Source organism: Podarcis vaucheri, assembly GCF_965113315.1.
Source record: "Podarcis vaucheri genome assembly, chromosome: 18".
NCBI lineage: Eukaryota > Metazoa > Chordata > Lepidosauria > Squamata > Lacertidae > Podarcis > Podarcis vaucheri.
Window position 1 is genome coordinate 7,636,738 of NC_138756.1, and position 18,126 is coordinate 7,654,863.

Below are 18,126 nucleotides of genomic sequence, written 5' to 3' on the forward strand. Positions count from 1 at the left end.
TCGAACATTGATTTCCCCCCCCTCTCTCCTCTGACATATACATCATACCTGTAAGCAAAAGTCTTTGAGGCAAGAGGAAGGAATGAGAAGCTAGGAATGGTACTGAGGTATGCTCTAAAATAGTACACCATTTTCCATTTTATGGTACAGCAGCAGAAACATACCTCTCAGGGTTGTTGTTGTGAAGAAAGTGAGAGAAGAAGAGGGGAGCTACACATGCTGATTTTTGCCCTTTGGAAGAAAGGTGGTTTGCAAATGTAAGGGATGAATGGAAAGAAATAGATTGCACAGCTTTCTGCCAGGGAGGCAGGCATCAAACAACATTATGAAATCCTAGCGTTTATATATCAGTTTTGGATTTCGACCTTTGCAAATCGGTTAACACTGTCGCGATCTCACCACTGTGTGACACAGCAACACATCTTGTGGTTCAATAGCCACCCGTTTTATAACCACCTTAATTTATCAGCATCGTGGTATTGCTAAAAAAGAAGAAGATTTTATCTCTCCATCGCAAACAGATATGTTTCTGATATTAGGTCAATACGGAGGAACAGAAAGCATGAAACAACTGTTTCCTGTTCCTTAAACACATGGCAAAATGTTGCTCAGATTGTTAAGTGCTTAAATAAAATATCTTACAGTATCGCCATTCCAGTTTGATTGATACAAAACAAGGAAAAAAATATTCTGAATCTCAGAAGCCAGAACAGCAAGAGGGATCGCTGCGCAGTGAAAGCAGCAATCCCTCTTGCTGTTCTGGCTTCTGGGATAGCTGTGCAGCCTGCATTCGCTCCATAAGACGCACACACCTTTCCCCTTACTTTTTAGGAGGGAAAAAGCGAGTCTTATAGAGCAAAAAATACGGTACATAGACTTCAGGTAAGTACAGCACCTGGGGAAATTTTCTGTAGAAGCCACGTTGAATTCAGTTTCTGAATTTTGGTGTGGCTTGCCTGGGACGTTTAGTGGGTTGTCCCCTGTGTTCATTCTGTAGTGCCTTTTTGTTTTTTAAAAACTCACCCTCCCAAGTGTTGACCAAAAGACCTGATATTCTGCTTTGCAGCATTCAGCCAATATCGCCTCAGTTCACACATAACACTGGGTCATGGTTTAAACATATGAACCCAGCCCAGCAAACTAACCTTGTTTTGCGTTCTGTTAATAAACCATGATGTGAAGCCGTTTTGCTGTCGGCTTATGAACCACGGCTTGTTTTAAACTAGAGTTTGGCATTACATAGAAACCCAACAACCTTGTTTAACCATGCTTTGTATGGACACCCTACTTGCAGAGACCCAAGACCAGGAGCAGCTTTGGAGAAACAAGCCATGTTTCTCTGCTTCCCTGTGAGACGGCTTGTCATTTGTTGACGAAACCATGGTTTAGTTAGCCAAACCATGGTTTAGCATGGCTTTAGTCATGTGCAAATGTGGCCTGTGGCCCGTTTCACACGCAACAGCAAGCCAAACTTTTGCCCTGGTGCCCAGACAGAAATCACACCCGCTCTGCTCCTCCTCGTGTCCTGATGTCGTGTTAAATCTGAGTCACCCAAATAAATCATGAGTGCTAAACCAAGACCAAACTTTGGTTAGAACTTAGGTCTTTTTGGGGAGTGAGAGAAACCATGGAACATCAACAGCTGGTCGCAGGAGGAGCGAAGCAAGCACAATTTTCTCTTTGGGCAAAAGCAAGCTTGCTCATTCACGGTAAGCCATAGTAAAGCCGATGGAGAAATAAAACCTGTAAAAGCCACTGATAGATCATCCTTAGAGATTTCAGATATAGGTTTGGTTCAATAAGTTTAGCCATTACAGACTATGGTAGTAGATGTGATTAAGGCCATTTCCCCAAACCACGCTAATTTCACTTTGTGGGTGGGGAAACATTCCCTCCTCTTTAGCAGTAACCCAGGGATAGGGGTTGACCCTCCAGATGATGTCAGACTGCAAGTCCCAACAGCTTTAGCCAACTTGGGCAATGGTCAAGGATGATGGGGTATGTAGTCCCAACATCTGCAGTGCCACAGATGACTTATCCCTGCTTTAAAACCAAGCAGCCCGTATTCTTCCCTCTGGTGCCGACAATTACAAGGCAAACACAAGCATAAAAAGCAAGCGTAGAGAAACCGGCAAAGATATCACAAAGAATTGTCACCCCATTTGTTTCCAGAGAAGAACGTGCAAATCTGTGGTCCTGAATGAGTCTCTTTGGAGACTGCCAATACATCCCACGTTTCTCTTTGTAGAATGGTGGAAAAGCATGTAAACACTCCTCAATGCAGTTCCCAGCGTATCCTGATATACACGTGTCAGCTGTCATGTTTTCTACCCCTCCCTCCCAGCTTAAAATGCACTTTCCAGTTGAGACTATTTCATATCCAAACTGATAGATGTCTTTGATGTCTTTGCAGCTCTTTTTGCTTTTATCAATGTTCCATCCACGAGAGAGAGAGAGAGAGAAGTTTTTAGAAATGATTGCGAACCATACATTTCCCAGATGTTTGATCATTTGCAGTTGTGAACACATCTGCTCGTACGGTGACCCCATAGGGTTCTATGGGGTATGGATTCTACTTCCATTGTCAGTAGAGAGGTATGATTGAAGTGTTCAGGAACTCACGCATTCCGCTATGCAAAGAAGACATTCCCAAAGCTTCCGCAGATAGGGCTAGATTCCTTTCTTTTGCAAACGAAACCTTTAAAGCCATTGTTGAAGATTGATCCCCATTATGTCGCAAGCTCTCCTGCCTACTTGTTCAGGGTTAGGTGTTACGTATCAAATGAGAAGAAAAATGGGCAAGCCAACTGTCCCACGCTCCTCTGCAGACACACAAAAGCAAAGGAAGCCTTCTGTTACGCTGCCATTTGGAAGACTCCCTGGAAAATCAAGCTTGCACGTGTAATTTTGCCACTGCTGCCCTCTGGTGTGGAACTGTATGGACAACCAAAACAGCAACTATCTGAATGTGGACTTCAGGCTTTTCTGTTCTTAGATCGAAACGACTGGGTCACATTTAAGTGCATAGATTAAATCTAAGTGTGCGCATGGCCGCGCTTGCATTGCCTTTTCTCCTGATCCCAGGATTTTGTGTGAGTGAATTGCCTTCCTGTCCTGCAACGTCAGGATCGTGTGATTCTAAGCACAGAGGCCTGGGTTCAAGTTTCTACTCAGCTGTGAACTTTCAACCTAACCTAAACGTCTTGCAGGGTTTTGCTGTCGTTTTTCTGGGATAAAATAGGAGCCACTCCCATGTTCATTAGGGCGGAAGATGGATATACATTTGTGGCTTTAGAAAAAGTGTTTTTAAGTCATGTTGCGTACTCATTTTCCTGTTCTAAATGTGTGCACTTTCTAATCTGACCATCTGACTCCCTTCTCCTTGCTTGGGGAGATGTGGACTGTGGTTTCATGTGCTTGCATCTTGCCTCAGATGTTTGGAGGCAGAATTCGGGGAGAGGCAATTGTCCGGTGTTCTGAAACTGACTAAAACTGTGCAAATCCCACCACCATGTGAGTATGTTTGCATCTTTACACTGACTAGTGTATGAATGGGCATTGTTACAACACTTGCGATATCTGGTACCCAAGATTCAGAGACAGACCCATTCAGGAGAGAGGCTGCGACAAATAAAAATGATCTGTACATCATTTCCCACGTGAGCTCAAGTGGTAAAAAAAAATAGCGCCAGGGATGCATTTGGGAAATGGATGAGGCAAAAAAACCCCCAGATAGGTGCTCTGTATCTATACTGGAACAGGCATGCACAAACTTCATTCAGAAGGGGACAAAATTTTGCTACCGCAGTTCTTCCTGACCCAATGAACACACAGTTTCCTTTCAGATGTGTCCGGCAAGGAATTAAGAATGGATGTGTGCTTTTCCATCCCGATGTCGCTATGCTGACCTGCAGCAACCCAACGGAGGAGGCTTTCGATGTATAAACCGGAGTTCTCCATTTTAGGCTGGATTTTGTAATATCCCGACGTTGTTGCTTTTTAAAGATGGAAGGTGCTTGCCTCTCTCAGCAAGGGGTTTGCCACTCAGAGCCTTTGCTGGAAAGTTCGTTCTTGTGTGCAATGGAATACCTTTTAGGCAGAGACAGAAAGGCTGATTCCTTGGTTGGATGGAACTGAGGATGGTCGTGTGGTCTTAACACCAGGAAGGTCATTTTACAATGGGCAATGCATCGTTCTGGGTTGTTCTTTAGGTCTATGATTCAGGACATGCTAAATGGTGCGAGGAGGGAGGAAGGAGAGAGAAAAAAACAGGCCCGGTAAATACTTAAGAGACTGCTGATTGTCAATTATCAAGGGCCCCTCCACATTGGTGTTTTATTGTGGGTGTATAGGTAAAAGGGGGACACGGGTGGCGCTGTGGGTTAAACCACAGAGCCTAGGACTTGCCGATCAGAAAGTCGGTAGTTCGAATCCCCGTGACGGGGTGAGCTCCCGTCGCTCGGTCCCTGCTCCTGCCAACCTAGCAGTTCGAAAGCACATCAAAGTGCAAGTAGATAAATAGGTACTGCTCTGGCGGGAAGATAAACGGCGTTTCCGTGTACTGCTCTGGTTCGCCAGAAGCGGCTTAGCCATGCTAGCCACATGACCTGGAAGCTGTACGCCAGCTCCCTCGGCCAATAAAGCGAGATGAACGCCGCAACCCCAGAGTCTGTCACAACTGGACCTAATTGTCAGGGGTCCTTTTACCTTTACCTATAGGTAAAACGTAAAGGACCCCTGGATAGTTAAGTCCAGTTAAAGGCAACTGTGGGGTTGCGGCGCTCATCTCGCTTTCAGGCCGAGGGAGCCGGCGTTTGTCTGCAGACAGCTTTCCGGGTCACGTGGCTAGCATGACTAAACCGCTTCTGGCACAACGGGACACCGTGACGGAAACCAGAGCGCACGGAAACGCTGTTTACCTTCCCGCCACAGGGGTACCTATTTATCTACTTGCGCTGGCGTGCTTCCGAACTGCTAGGTTGGCAGGAGCTGGGGCAGAGCGACGGGAGCTCACTCCGTCACGGGGATTCGAACTGCCGACCTTATGATCGGCAAGCCCGAGAGGCTTAGCGGTTTAGGTAAACGGTAGGTAACTAAATTCTGAATGTGATTAAAAATAAATAAATAAAAGAAACCCACACCTTGTTTCCTGATCCTCTGCTGGCAATGTCGGCCTGTTTGGGAAGACAGACAAAATAGTAAATAAATTTAGAAAATGGTGTATGCTTGTTAAACCTCGTAGTTCTCCATCTGAAGAGGCAGAATATTACAAGTGGATTAGTAAACCTGGATGTACACTTCCAAAATATAAGATAAAAAACAAATAAAATAAAACCTACATACAGCAACAGTGTTTTGTGTTGTGTAGGCTCCCAGGATGTAAGTCATCCTGCTAGCCTGCTCCCTAAAAAGTCACTGGTTTGCTCATTTCTATATATAAGGTGCCTACATTCTGCATGGACTGGTTCCATGACAACATGTGCAAACGGCTTTAGATACCTATTAGGTCCATAAATGACCACCTAGCATATATTCAACACAAAAAAACAGCGGCAATTTGTTGTTGACAGGGCTGCATTACCTTCAGTAGCTTAGGGCCGCATCAAACCTAAATCCGGCCCCGGTCTGCTCTAAGTAGAATTTAGTTAGATTATGCCCTCTATTAATTGTTGTCCTGCTTTCTGCTCTGGCTGAATTTTACATAATTACTTATGTAATCAGTACATTATTCCACACCTTTCATTTCAACACAAAGGAAATGCCATGCAAATTATGCAATGCAATTATGCAATGTACAGTTTGCAGACTGAAAACTGCAACAATGAACAACAATCATATCTGCTGTATTGAGTTCTGTTCCAGAAATCAGACATATAAGCAGACTTAAGCCATTTCCTCCTGTTTCTGTTTCCATCAGAATTTTCCCAACATCCCTCCTGGCAGTCCCACATTCCCCAAGCGGAAATCTTTGAAGATCCCTAGAGCTGAACCAAATTGGAAAAGGCCATATCTCAGCCATTTCATTCACTTGGAAATTTTGTTTCGGCGATATTCCGGGGTGGGGTGGAATTCTTTTTGGGAGGAGTGGTTTGTCCCCCCACCCAGAAAGCCCTATTCTGAGATCCCTTTGGAAATTTTGATTTTAGGAAAGTTTGCTGCCATAAAAGACAAATGTGAACACCCATTATAGTGAACAGCAGCTGAATACACTGGGGAACATTTTTTTCCCCATTTTCTGTTGCATGAGATTTTTCAACTGTTCTTATATGTTCTTTCAATGCCGATTTCAAATCTGAAATCGATTTTCGTGTATATGCTATAGTTAATCTTTTCAATTTCCGACTTTTGCCAATATGTTATATTTACTCTGGAGATAAGTGGACACTGACAAGGTGATCTACCCTAACCACATGTTTTGCAAACTTAATTTTTCTTAATTTTTATAGTTTTGTAACCAAAATATTTGTATTTTTCAGATCGGACCGTGGCTTCTTCAAGTAGATATATAAAGGTACTGCTATCCAAACACTCAGTATATGAAAATTCACTTATCCAAACATCAGAAAATTGGTAACCAAACCTAGCTATACACACCACAGTTTCAGATATCCAGATTTCCAAACAGATCTGCAGATAGCACCGCAAACAAATAAGCAGCCTTAAACAAGTCTTAATATTTTTGTGTTTTGCTAGTCTGTGGCAGCCATTTCGCCAGAAATCATGGAGAGGGGGATCGGACAAATAAGAGAGCATTTTCCCCCCTTCCTTGTTTGCCTTTTGCAAGGTTTCAGAGTGTCTTTCTGGGTTTCCCCCCATTTCCCCCCGTCACTTGGAGGGTAAAATTGGGGGGGAGGGGTAAAACTCTGTGGTCAGGAATGCATTAGAAATTTCTCCTTAAGACTCTTTGAAGAAAAACTACAGTCAGTCGTGGGCTGGATTCAAGATAGGAACAGCAGAAGAAAAACGATAAAGTACAGTGGTGCCCCGCAAGACGAATGCCTCGCAAGAGGGAAAACTCGCTAGACGAAAGAGTTTTCCGTTTTGGAGGTGCTTCGCAAAACGAATCTCCTAAGGGCTTGCTTCGCAAGACGACAATGTCTTGCGAGTTCCTGCTTTTTTTTCCCCTCCCCCCTTTTTCTAAGCCGCTTATCAGCTGATCCGATCAGCAGATAAGCCACTAAAAGCCGCTAATAGCACTAATCCGCTAATCCGTCAATGGGCTTGCTTCGCAAGACAAAAAAACCGCTAGACGAAGAGAATAACAGAACGGATTCTTTTCGTCTTGCGAGGCACCACTGTAATTGCATTAGACAGATTTCTGTCATAGATAAGAGTCTGATATATTATGTGGCTGGAAAGGGTTTGAACACTGTGCAGGGAAGTCAGTACACGAAACAATGTAAGCATTCAATTTAAAGTTACCATGTTTTTTGCTGCATAAGACTCACTTTTCCCCTCCTAAAAAGTAAGGGGAAATGCGTGTGCGTCTTATGGAGCGAATGCAGGCTGCGCAGCTATCCCAGAAGCTAGAACAGCAAGAGGGATTGCTGCTTTCACTGCGCAGCAATCCCTCTTGCTGTTCTGGCTTCTGAGATTCAGAATATTTTTTTCTTGTTTTCCTCTTCCAAAAACTAGGTGCGTCTTGTGGTCTGGTGCATCTTATAGAGCGAAAAATACAGTGGGTGAATCTATCAATTTTGGTTTCTCTCCGTTTTTCATGTTTCCAATCTAAAGTTCATTTCACTTCATTTCCACATTACTTTGTGTGTATGTGTGTTTAAAAAATGAATTCTCCTGAAAATTCATCAGTATTTTAGGGGGTGGGAATCCTAATAGACATGTCTGTATGCAATTTTGCCTAATATACAGAGTTTTGCAAACCATTTTCCCCTGATATAATGCATCCGCAATAACATGGAAAGAGACTTACCTCTCTCTCACAGTTGTGTCCTGTTTCTCTTCTGCCCTGTTAGGGAGAAATTGTATTTTGAAATAGCCAGTTATGCCTGAAGGAGCAATGTAAAATGACAATATACCCTGGGCAACTGTGATAATGGCCTCTTTCCTAGCATACACAAAAGGAGAAAAACCTACCTTTCTTTTCTCGCTCTGTTCCGCTCTTCTTCAAACCTGAAACAAAGTGTTTAGAACTGTGAAAAAAACATGGTTCACAACTGGCTTAAAAACAACAAATTCCCAATAAGCGACAAATTGCAAATGAACATATTGCCAACGAAAGAAACCTCTTGGGGACGTAAGAAGCCTGCGATCTGAGTTTGTCGCAATCGACGCTTTTCCTGTTCTTCTGCATTTCGGTTTGTGTGAAGTACTACGTTATCTGTCTCGCTGTCCACTGTTTAATGTGACTTAAAGGTAAAGGGACCCCTGACCGCTAGGTCCAGTCGTGGCCGACTCTGGGGTTGCAGCGCTCATCTCGCTTTACTGGCCGAGGGAGCCGGCGTACAGCTTCCGGGTCATGTGGCCAGCAGGACTAAGCCGCTTCTGGCGAACCAGAGCAGCGCACGGAAACGCCGTTTACCTTCCTGCCAGAGCAGTACCTATTTATCTACTTGCACTTTGACCTGCTTTCGAACTGCTAGGTTGGCAGGAGCAGGGACCGAGCAACGGGAGCTCACCCCGTCGCGGGGATTCGAACCACCGACCTTCTGATTGGCAAGTCCTAGGCTCTGTGGTTTAACCCACAGCGCCACCCGCTTACTTGCGTAACTTAAATTCATTCCAATGTAAAGCAAAGGACGAAACAAGATGCGTTGACTGGTTTCTGTTCCTAACCGCGGATGAGCATGGGAACTGCTTCTGCTACCTTTTATATTTTTTGTTGGAATTCTCTGACCTTGCACACTGGATGAAATACAATTGCCTCTGGTCTATTTTTTGTGAATCCTGCAACGTGTTTAAGTTTTTACTCTGCTAACTCTACGTTGGAGTTCTGCTTTGGGTCAATAAGAGTAGAATTACACGTCACATAAGAGTAGAATTACATGTCACATACATGTCACATACATGTCACATATATGTCCAGGCCCCTCTTGGCCCCTCCACCCACCCTTCATTGTATATGAATCACTGGTATTAGTTTGCCTGTCTCCCCAAGTGATCTGTAAGATTTTTCAGAGACACCGTTGATGGAATCTTTCGAGGAGTTGGAGATGGAGTTTATAAGTGGTCCATGTTTCACAAGCATACAGTAAGGTTGGTAGTACAATAGCTTTGCAAACAAGTATTTTGGTTTCCCTGCAAATGTCCTGGTCCTTGAACACTGCACTTCAATTGGGAGAAAGCCGCAGTTGCAGAGCTCAGGTGATGCTGGATTTCGGCATCAATGTCAGCCCTCGTGGAAAGATAACTGCCAAGTAGGAGAAGTGATTGACATTTTCCAACGTTACACCATTGAGTTGGATTTGTGGCGCTGCAGAGGGGTTGTTTTGTACTTGTTCGTGCAGCACTTTGTTTTTTTTTGGATGTTGAGTGACAGGGCAAGCTTTTCGTACTCAGAACGCAAGAGAGAAACGTGCTAAGAGGAAGGCACGCTTGGCAAATCCACACCGTGATCCCGAACTCCCGCCCAGGAACCAATATTATGGAAGATGATCTTACTCGGCTACGAGTGATCGCCAAAGGAGAAGTATATGAATCACAGAATAAAAGGAAAGGCAGTGCAGGAAGACAACGCTGTTTCAAGGTATCGCCCAATACTTACTGTAGGATACAGTCTGGAATCTGGACATGTTCCATGGGGATACTCTGCGATAGTTCCTCCAAGGTGTGAACGTACTGGATTTTATTGATGAATTTCACACTAGGAAAGAGTATTTCCACATGTTAGGCACAGCTTCTCCCACAGCCACACAATTTTCTTTTTCTAAAATCTAGCTTAGTGTGTGTCAGGGATTGTGCTGAGGAGAGCTGCACTGAGGAGGAACGGTGGGAGCCACCCTCTCCCCCTGATCCTGAATCTTTCCAGGAGTAGGAGGACAATATAGATCTGGAACAGTGGTTTGCAGAGGGGCACAGTTCAGAAGGCAGAAGCTGGGGAATACAGGGTGGGGAACGGCTAGCAGAAGAAACACTAGAAGAGAGTTAACAGATTCACAGTCTCTGTCTGGACAGCATCCACCCTCCTTTTCCAAAGAAACGGAGAGTTCAGAAAGTGTTAGAACAGAAAGAGCAGCAGGTACAAACTCAGATTACAAGACGTAGGAGTGACATAGATTAATAGGGATGGCAAGGGGTGGAATCCTTAACTGTTTTATCTGCGAGTCTTTTAGTTCTTATGCTCTTACAGTTGTTTTAACTCCGTGTCTTTGTTGGTTTTTAGCTCTTATCTGTTTTAATTATTAGTTTTTTATCCATCCATTATCTGTGTTTAATCTTGTATTTTATTCAGAAGTTTTATGCCTTTTTCCTTGTCCCCATTTGCCCTAACTATTATCGGTCTAAAAAATCCTAACTGCTATTTTATCTATATGCTTTTTTTAAATCCTGGTCTGTGACCGTAATAAAGTTAATTAAAGATTAAAGACTTGTTATGTGAACACTCACCTGATGAACCATTTGCCTTATGTTTGGATAGCAGGACCTACGTCCATCACGCTGGGACTTCTCTTAGCGGTCTTTGGAGAATGAGGGGTGGGCTAAATTTAGAGAAAGATGTTTTTGGACTACAGCTCCCATCATGCTGGCTGGAGCTTGATGGGAGTTGTAGTCTAAACCACCCAGAGAGGCGTCAGACATGTTTTACCGGCTTCAAGGCAGCTATCCTCTCGTCTGCTCATACCTGATGAAGGGCCTCGATATAGCCAGGACCGTTCGAATGAACCACGACGGGTGAACGATTATCAGCGCTTTCAGGTTTTTCCGCAACCTGTGATAAAAATCAGAAGGCAGGGAGGTGTAAGAACAGATATGAGCAGTTGCCTTTGGTCGTGCATTAGTTCTGCGCCAGATACAAACCTTCAGACAAAAAAATAATATCAATTTAATTTCTCATCTCCTCTCCTTCAGATTCTGGAAGCTTTCTATTTTACTGTGTAAAAACAAGAGGGTTTTTTTTTTTTTAAAAAAAAAGCTAGTGAATCTGTATGCCAGATGTGGTTGGATTCCATCTCCCATCAGCCCCTGCCAGTATGATCAATGGTCAGGAATGATGGGACTTGGAGTCCAACAACATTGGTGACCCTTGCCATATCTCTATATCTATATAGATAGGTAAAGGGACCCCTGACCATTAGGTCCAGTCGTGGCCGATTCTGGGGTTGCGGCGCTCATCTCGCTTTATTGGCCGAGGGAGCCGGCGTACAGCTTCCGGGTCATGTGGCCAGCATGACTAAGCCGCTTCTGGCAAACCAGAGCAGCGAACGGAAACGTCGTTTACCTTCCCGCCGGAGCAGTACCTACTTATCTACTTATCTACTTGCACTTTGATGTGCTTTCGAAATGCTAGGTTGGCAGGAGCAGGGACCGAGCAATGGGAGCTCACTCCGTCGTGGGGATTCGAACCGCCAACCTTCTGATCGGCAAGTCCTAGGCTCTGTGGTTTAACCCACAGTGCCACCTGCGTCCCATACACACACACACACACACACACACACACACACACAATTTCTCTTGCATATCTTTGCAAGTAATATTTGAAGCCTTTCAATAAGTTTTAAATCAGGGTTTCCCAAACTTGGTCTCCAGCTGTTTTTGAACTACAAATCCCATCACCCGTGACTACTTTTTTAAAAAAAATCATTTTTTTTTAATTTTCCACTTTAACCATCAAATCAAATCACATTAAATATTCCAAATTAGACATATGCATATCAAATAATCCAAATATTCTGCCAAATTATATATTTTTTAATAGGACTTTCTATGCTTCAAGTTCGGAGGGTTCTGATCATCTCATATCTCTACTGCCATCACCCCAGACTACTAGTCCAGCTAGCTAGAGATAATGTAGTCCCAAAACAGCAGGAAACCTAAGTTTGGAAAACCTTTTTTTAAAGAATAGTTGTGATTTTCCCTCCTCTCAATTTTACTGTTTTTTTTTAACCCTCAGACTTATTTATTAGACTTCAGCAAGGAGGGCATACATTGCAAAACCTAGGAAAAACACATAAAAACTTGAAGATAAAATAAAAATAAAAATAAACCAATATTAATGAAACTTAAGCCAAAACATAAATCAGCTGACAGAGGAAAAATTGGAGCGACAGTTTGTTTAAATCAAAGTGCATAAATGATTACATGCGAGAAATCCTACTGTCTTCAGTAGGAATGCTTTCAAAGTCCTAAGGCAAGAAGTAAAACTGTGTCTACACACCCTAGGCCAATAATAATAATAATAATAATAATAATAATTTATTATTTATACCCTGCACATCTGGCTGGGTTTCCACTCAGGACAGTGGAAGACTCTGGTAAAGAGTTTACAGCTCCATGAGGGGTTAGGAATCCTGAATCTCCATATATACCGTATTTTTTGCTCTATAAGACTCACTTTTCCCCTCCTAAAAAGTAAGGGGAAATGTGTGAGCGTCTTATGGAGCGAATGCAAAGCTGCGCAGCTATCCCAGAAGCCAGAACAGCAAGAGGGATTGCTGCTTTCACTGTGCAGCGATCCCTCTTGCTGTTCTGGCTTCTGAGATTCAGAATATTTTTTTTCTTGTTTTCCTCCTCCAAAAAACTAGGTGCGTCTTGTGGTCTGGTGCGTCTTATAGAGCGAAAATACAGTACAGTGGTGCCCCGCAAGACGAATGCCTCGCAAGACGGAAAACTCGCTAGACGAAAGAGTTTTCCGTTTTGGAGGTGCTTCGCAAAACGAATTTCCTATGGGCTTGCTTCGCAAGACGACAATGTCTTGCGAGTTCCTGCTGTTTTTTCTCCTCCCCCCTTTTTCTAAGCCGCTAAGCCGCTTATCAGCTGATCCGATCAGCAGATAAGCCGCAAAAAGCCGCTAATAGCGCTAATCCGCTAATCCGTCAATGGGCTTGCTTCGCAAGACGAAAAAACCGCTAGACGAAGAGAATCACAGAACGGATTCTTTTCGTCTTGCGAGGCACCACTCTAATTAGACTTCAGTTCTTGCAATATATGTGGTTTTTTGTAAACCTCTTTGAAGGTTTGTTTGGTGTGTTTTTTACAGACTAGTGGTGTATAAAATTTATGAAATAAATAAATTGATGCACGCACAAACACATGTATGTAAACGGTCATTCTCATCCTCTGTAAAATGTGGCCCATTGTCATGGACTCAATCCACAATCCTCACCTTCTGTCTATCATTTGGTAGCATTTTTTCAACCAGCCGATCCCTGGCATTCTCCGGCGTGGCGTGGCACCGTTCATGTACACAATCATATAATCCTCTGCCACTAGCAACTCCAAGCTGCTTATCACATACCTGTTAGAAAACCAGAGACAGATAATTAATAATAACAATAAGAAGAATTTATACCCCGCCCATCCGGCTGAGCTTCCCCAGCCACTCTGGGCAGCTTCCAGCAAAATATTAAAATACAATGATTCATCAAATATTAAAAGCTTCCCTAAACAGGGCTGCCTTCAGCTGTCTTCTAAAAGTCAGATAGTTATTTACTTCTTTGACATCTGGTGGGAGGGCGTTCCACAGGGCAGGTGCCACTACCGAAAAGGCCCTCTGCCTGGTTCCCTGTAACTTCGCTTCTCACAGGGAGGGAACCGCCAGAAGGCTCTCGGAGCTGGACCTCAGTGTCCGGGCAGAACGATGGGGGTGGAGACGCTCCTTCAGGTATACAGTGGTACCTCGTGTTAAGTAATTTGTTAATTTGTTCTGGAGGTCTGTACTTAACCTGAAACTGCTCTTAACCTGAAGCACCTGAAGCATATGTAACCTGAGGTACCACTGTACTGGGCCATTTAGGGCTTTCAAGGTCAGCACCAACACTTTGAATTGTTCTCGGAAACGTCCTGGGAGCCAATGTAGGTCTTTCAGGACCGGTGTTATATGGTCTCAGCGGCCACTCCCAGTCCATAGACTAGTCACTCACAGGAAAAGGTTCTCCATGATGTAATGATAATCTGGCAGGCTGCTGTCCGGCAGGTAGCAGGCAGCAAAGACGATGATGGCATTCAGTCCTTCCCCGTAATAACCTGGGAGAGAAACAGACAGGAAATGAATAATAATTAATAATAATAATAATAATAATAATAATAATAATAATAATGAATTATTTCTATCCCGCCCTCCCCGGCCGAGGCCAGGCTCAGAGCGGCTAACATCATAAAAACAACACAATATGCGTAAAGGTAAAGGGACCCCGGGCCATTAGGTCCAGTTGTGGCCGACTCTGGGGTTGCGGCGCTCATCTCGCTTTATTGGCCGAGGGAGCCGGCGTACAGCTTCCGGGTCATGTGGCCAGCAGGACTAAGCCGCTTCTGGCGAACCAGAGCAGCGCATGGAAACGCCGTTTACCTTCCTGCTGGAGCAGTACCTATTTATCTACTTGCACTTTGACGTGCTTTTGAACTGCTAGGTTGGCAGGAGCAGGGACCGAGCAACGGGAGCTCACCCCGTCGCGGGGATTCGAACCACCGACCTTCTGATTGGCAAGCCCTAGGCTATGTGGTCTAACCCACAGCGCCACCCGCGTCCCCTAATACAGTGGTACCTCGGGTTAAGTACTTAATTCGTTCTGGAGGTCCGTTCTTAACCTGAAACTGTTCTTAACCTGAAGCACTACTTTAGCTAATGGGGCCTCCTGCTGCCACTGCGCCGATGGAGCACGATTTCTCAGTTAGTGGAGTCTGTAACCTGAAGCAAATGTAACCTGAAGCATATGTAACCTGAGGTACCACTGTAGTAGTAGTAGTAGTAGTAGTAGTAGTAATAATAATAATAATAATAATAATAATAATAATAATAATAATAATAATAATTTATTTCTATCCCGCCCTCCCCGGCTGGGCTCAGAGCAGCTAACATCATAAAAACAACACAAAATGCATAAAAACAGACGTCAATTAATTAAAGTGGGTTGGGGAGCTGAGCTGGACATGGAATGGGCTGGCAAAAGGAGTTTGTTTTGTTATATACCGTTTTTTTGGGGGGGTATGAAACTTCCCAAAGCAGTTTACAAAACACGGTAACAGTCTGCGGGCAGGGAGGGTCTCATCCTGCGTACCAGATGGAGCTGGTAGACAGCTGCCCTCAACACAGAATGGACCTGCGTCTCCATGGACAGTTGTGAGTCCAAAATGATTCCCAGGCTGCTCATCTGGTCCTTCAGGGGCACAGTTGCCCCATTCAGGACCAGGGAGTCCCCCACACCTGCTCACCCCTTGATCTCCGAAAACAGTACAGTGGTACCTCGGGTTACAGACGCTTCAGGTTACAGACGCTTCAGGTTACAGACTCCGCTAACCCAGAAATAGTACCTCAGGTTAAGAACTTTGCTTCAGGATGAGAGCAGAAATCGTGTGGCGGCAGCGGGAGGCCCCATTAGCTAAAGTGGTACCTCAGGTTAGAACAGTTTCAGGTTAAGAACAGGTCTCCGGAACGAATTAAGTTCTTAACCTGAGGTACCACTGTACTTCTGTCTTCTCAGGGTTCAACCTCAATCTGTTAACTGCCATCCATCCATCAAATCAATATCTGGGCTGAGTTGGCTGCTGATGCTGCTTGCTCGGATACAGCGGTACCTCGGGTTACACATGCTTCAGGTTACATCCGCTTCAGGTTACAGACTCCGCTAACCCAGAAATATTACCTTGGGTTGAGAACTTTGCTTCAGGATGAGAACAGAAATTGTGCTCCAGTGGCGCTGCGACAGTGGGAGGCCCCACTAGCTAAAGTGGTGCTTCAGGTTAAGAACAGTTTCAGGTTAAGAACGGACCTCCGGAATGGATTAAGTACTTAACCCGAGGTACCACTGTATTGCCAAATGCGCATCTTAACTGAACCATCTGCACACCCAGTGACACAAATCCTCCCGCCCCGAATGCAATAACAATATTAATGATAATGATAATGATAATGATAATGATAATGATAATGATAATATTGCAAGCCCCCCCCCCTTAGGCTCCTCACCTCCGTGCGTCACCACTTTCATGTACGGCTTGATCATCTGCAGGTCAATTCGGTGTTCCTGCTCTCCAATGATGACCGTTCTCCACAGGCGGCCGTTTGTGGCGCTGCCCCCTTCCACGGCGCCATCTCCAAATAAATCCGCGCTGTCTCCCGGCATGTTTTTGGCTGTGGCCACAGGAGTGTCGTCTGAGGGGGGAATTCACAAAGACCATCCCTAGCAAGGCTCGATTATACAGAAAGAGTTTGGGAGACGAGTATTAAGGGACATATTACATATATATGGTATATATATATATATATGGTATATATATATGGTATATATATATACATATATATATATATATATATACGAAAGCATATATATATATATATATATATATATATGAAGGGACGCGGGTGGCACTGTGGGTTAAACCACAGAGCCTAGGACTTGCTGATCAGAAGGTCAGCGGTTCGAATCCCCGCGACGGGGTGAGCTCCCGTTGCTCGGTCCCTGCTCCTGCCAATCTAGCAGTTCGAAAGCACGTCAAAGTGCAAGTAGATAAATAGGTACCGCTCTGGCGGGAAGGTAAATGCGTTTCCGTGCACTGCTCTTGTTCGCCAGAAGCGGCTTAGTCCTGCTGGCCACATGACCCGGAAGCTGTACGCTGAATCCCTCGGCCAGTAAAGCGAGATGAGCGCCGCAACCCCAGAGTCGGCCACGACTGGATCTAATGGTCAGGGGTCCCTTTACCTTTACCTTATAAAAAAAATACAGTGGATGCTCCGGTTGCGAATGTGATCTGTGCGGGATGCACGTTTGCAACCCACAGCGTTCGCAACCCGCAGCTGTGCGCCTGCACATGCGCAGGTTGCGATTCAGCGCTTCTGCGCATGCACGATCGCCGAAACCCGGAAGTAACCCGTTCTGGTACTTCCGGGTTTTGGCGGTCCATAACCCGAAAAAAACGCAACCTGAAGCGTCTGTAACCCGAGGTATGACTGTAAATAAATTGTCCAGTAGCAGCTTAGAGACCAACTAAGTTTGTTCTTGGTGTGAGCTGAAATATATACAGTGGTACCTCGGGTTACAGACGCTTCAGGTTACAGACGCTTCAGGTTACAGACTCTGCTAACCCAGAAATAGTACCTCGGGTTAAGAACTTTGCTTCAGGACGAGAACAGAAATCGCACAGCGGCAGCAGGAGGCCCCATTAGCTAAAGTGGTACAGTGGTACCTCGGGTTACATACGCTTTAGGTTACATATGTTCAGGTTACATACGCTTCAGGTTGCAGACTCCGCTAACCCAGAAATATTACCTCAGGTTAAGAACTTTGCTTCAGGATGAGAACAGAAATCATGCTCCGGCGGCACAGCAGCAGGAGGAGACCCTATTAGCTAAAGTGGTGCTTCAGGTTAAGAACAGTTTCAGGTTAAGAACGGACCTCCGGAACGAATTAAGTACTTAACCCGAGGTACCACTATATATATATATTAAGGGACAGACAGCAATCTGTCCGTTTAGTTTTCCCTGTTCCCCACTTTTCCCATTTTTCAGTTCTTTGCATTTGAAATTTCTCGAACAATTTCTCACAGAAATTCACCTGCAAATGCATCTGGAGACACACATTTTTTTTGCCTGCAATCTGTTGACAACTGGGTGACGACCTTCTAGATTTCTCAGGTCCACAGAGGGTTTCTTAAGGAGGGGTCTTACCAGAGCCTCCTTTAGGCCGGCAGTGGCCGCCTCTTCTCAAAATGAGATATTAGTCGCCTCCCTGGCCCATCCAGCTGCCCCTTCCTTGATAGTTTCGCCAGTCAAGGGATAATATCACAAGTGGTTGCCTTAACCAAACTGATCACGTTGTCCATTATTATTATTAATCATTTATACCGCCACTCTGGCATAGCTGTCAACTTACAGATTTGAAAATAAGGGACCAGCAGCCTCGAAAATAAGGGATCAGCAGCCAAAATAAGGGATTTTAGTCAACCAACAGCCAAACGAAGCCTCAAGCGGTGGTTCCCACAGCGCAGCAACCCAGCAAAGGGGATGCAGCAAGGAAA

General features: G+C 44.6%; 1 protein-coding gene across 1 annotated transcript in view; it reads right to left on the minus strand.

Annotated features, from left to right (window-relative positions):
• Positions 1 to 28: 28 nt before the first annotated feature.
• Positions 29 to 18,126, minus strand: part of ATCAY (ATCAY kinesin light chain interacting caytaxin) — a 30,044-nt gene continuing 11,946 nt past the window's right edge. Inside the window, exons 5-13 of the mRNA XM_082206605.1 lie at positions 16,079 to 16,264; positions 14,037 to 14,139; positions 13,280 to 13,411; positions 10,799 to 10,885; positions 9,722 to 9,820; positions 8,095 to 8,130; positions 7,931 to 7,966; positions 5,142 to 5,174; positions 29 to 4,230 (exon numbers count right to left, since the gene is read on the minus strand). Of these exons, the coding sequence (XP_082062731.1) occupies positions 4,221 to 4,230; positions 5,142 to 5,174; positions 7,931 to 7,966; positions 8,095 to 8,130; positions 9,722 to 9,820; positions 10,799 to 10,885; positions 13,280 to 13,411; positions 14,037 to 14,139; positions 16,079 to 16,264 (722 nt within the window). The 3' untranslated portion in view covers positions 29 to 4,220. The remainder of the gene's footprint in view (positions 4,231 to 5,141; positions 5,175 to 7,930; positions 7,967 to 8,094; positions 8,131 to 9,721; positions 9,821 to 10,798; positions 10,886 to 13,279; positions 13,412 to 14,036; positions 14,140 to 16,078; positions 16,265 to 18,126) is intronic.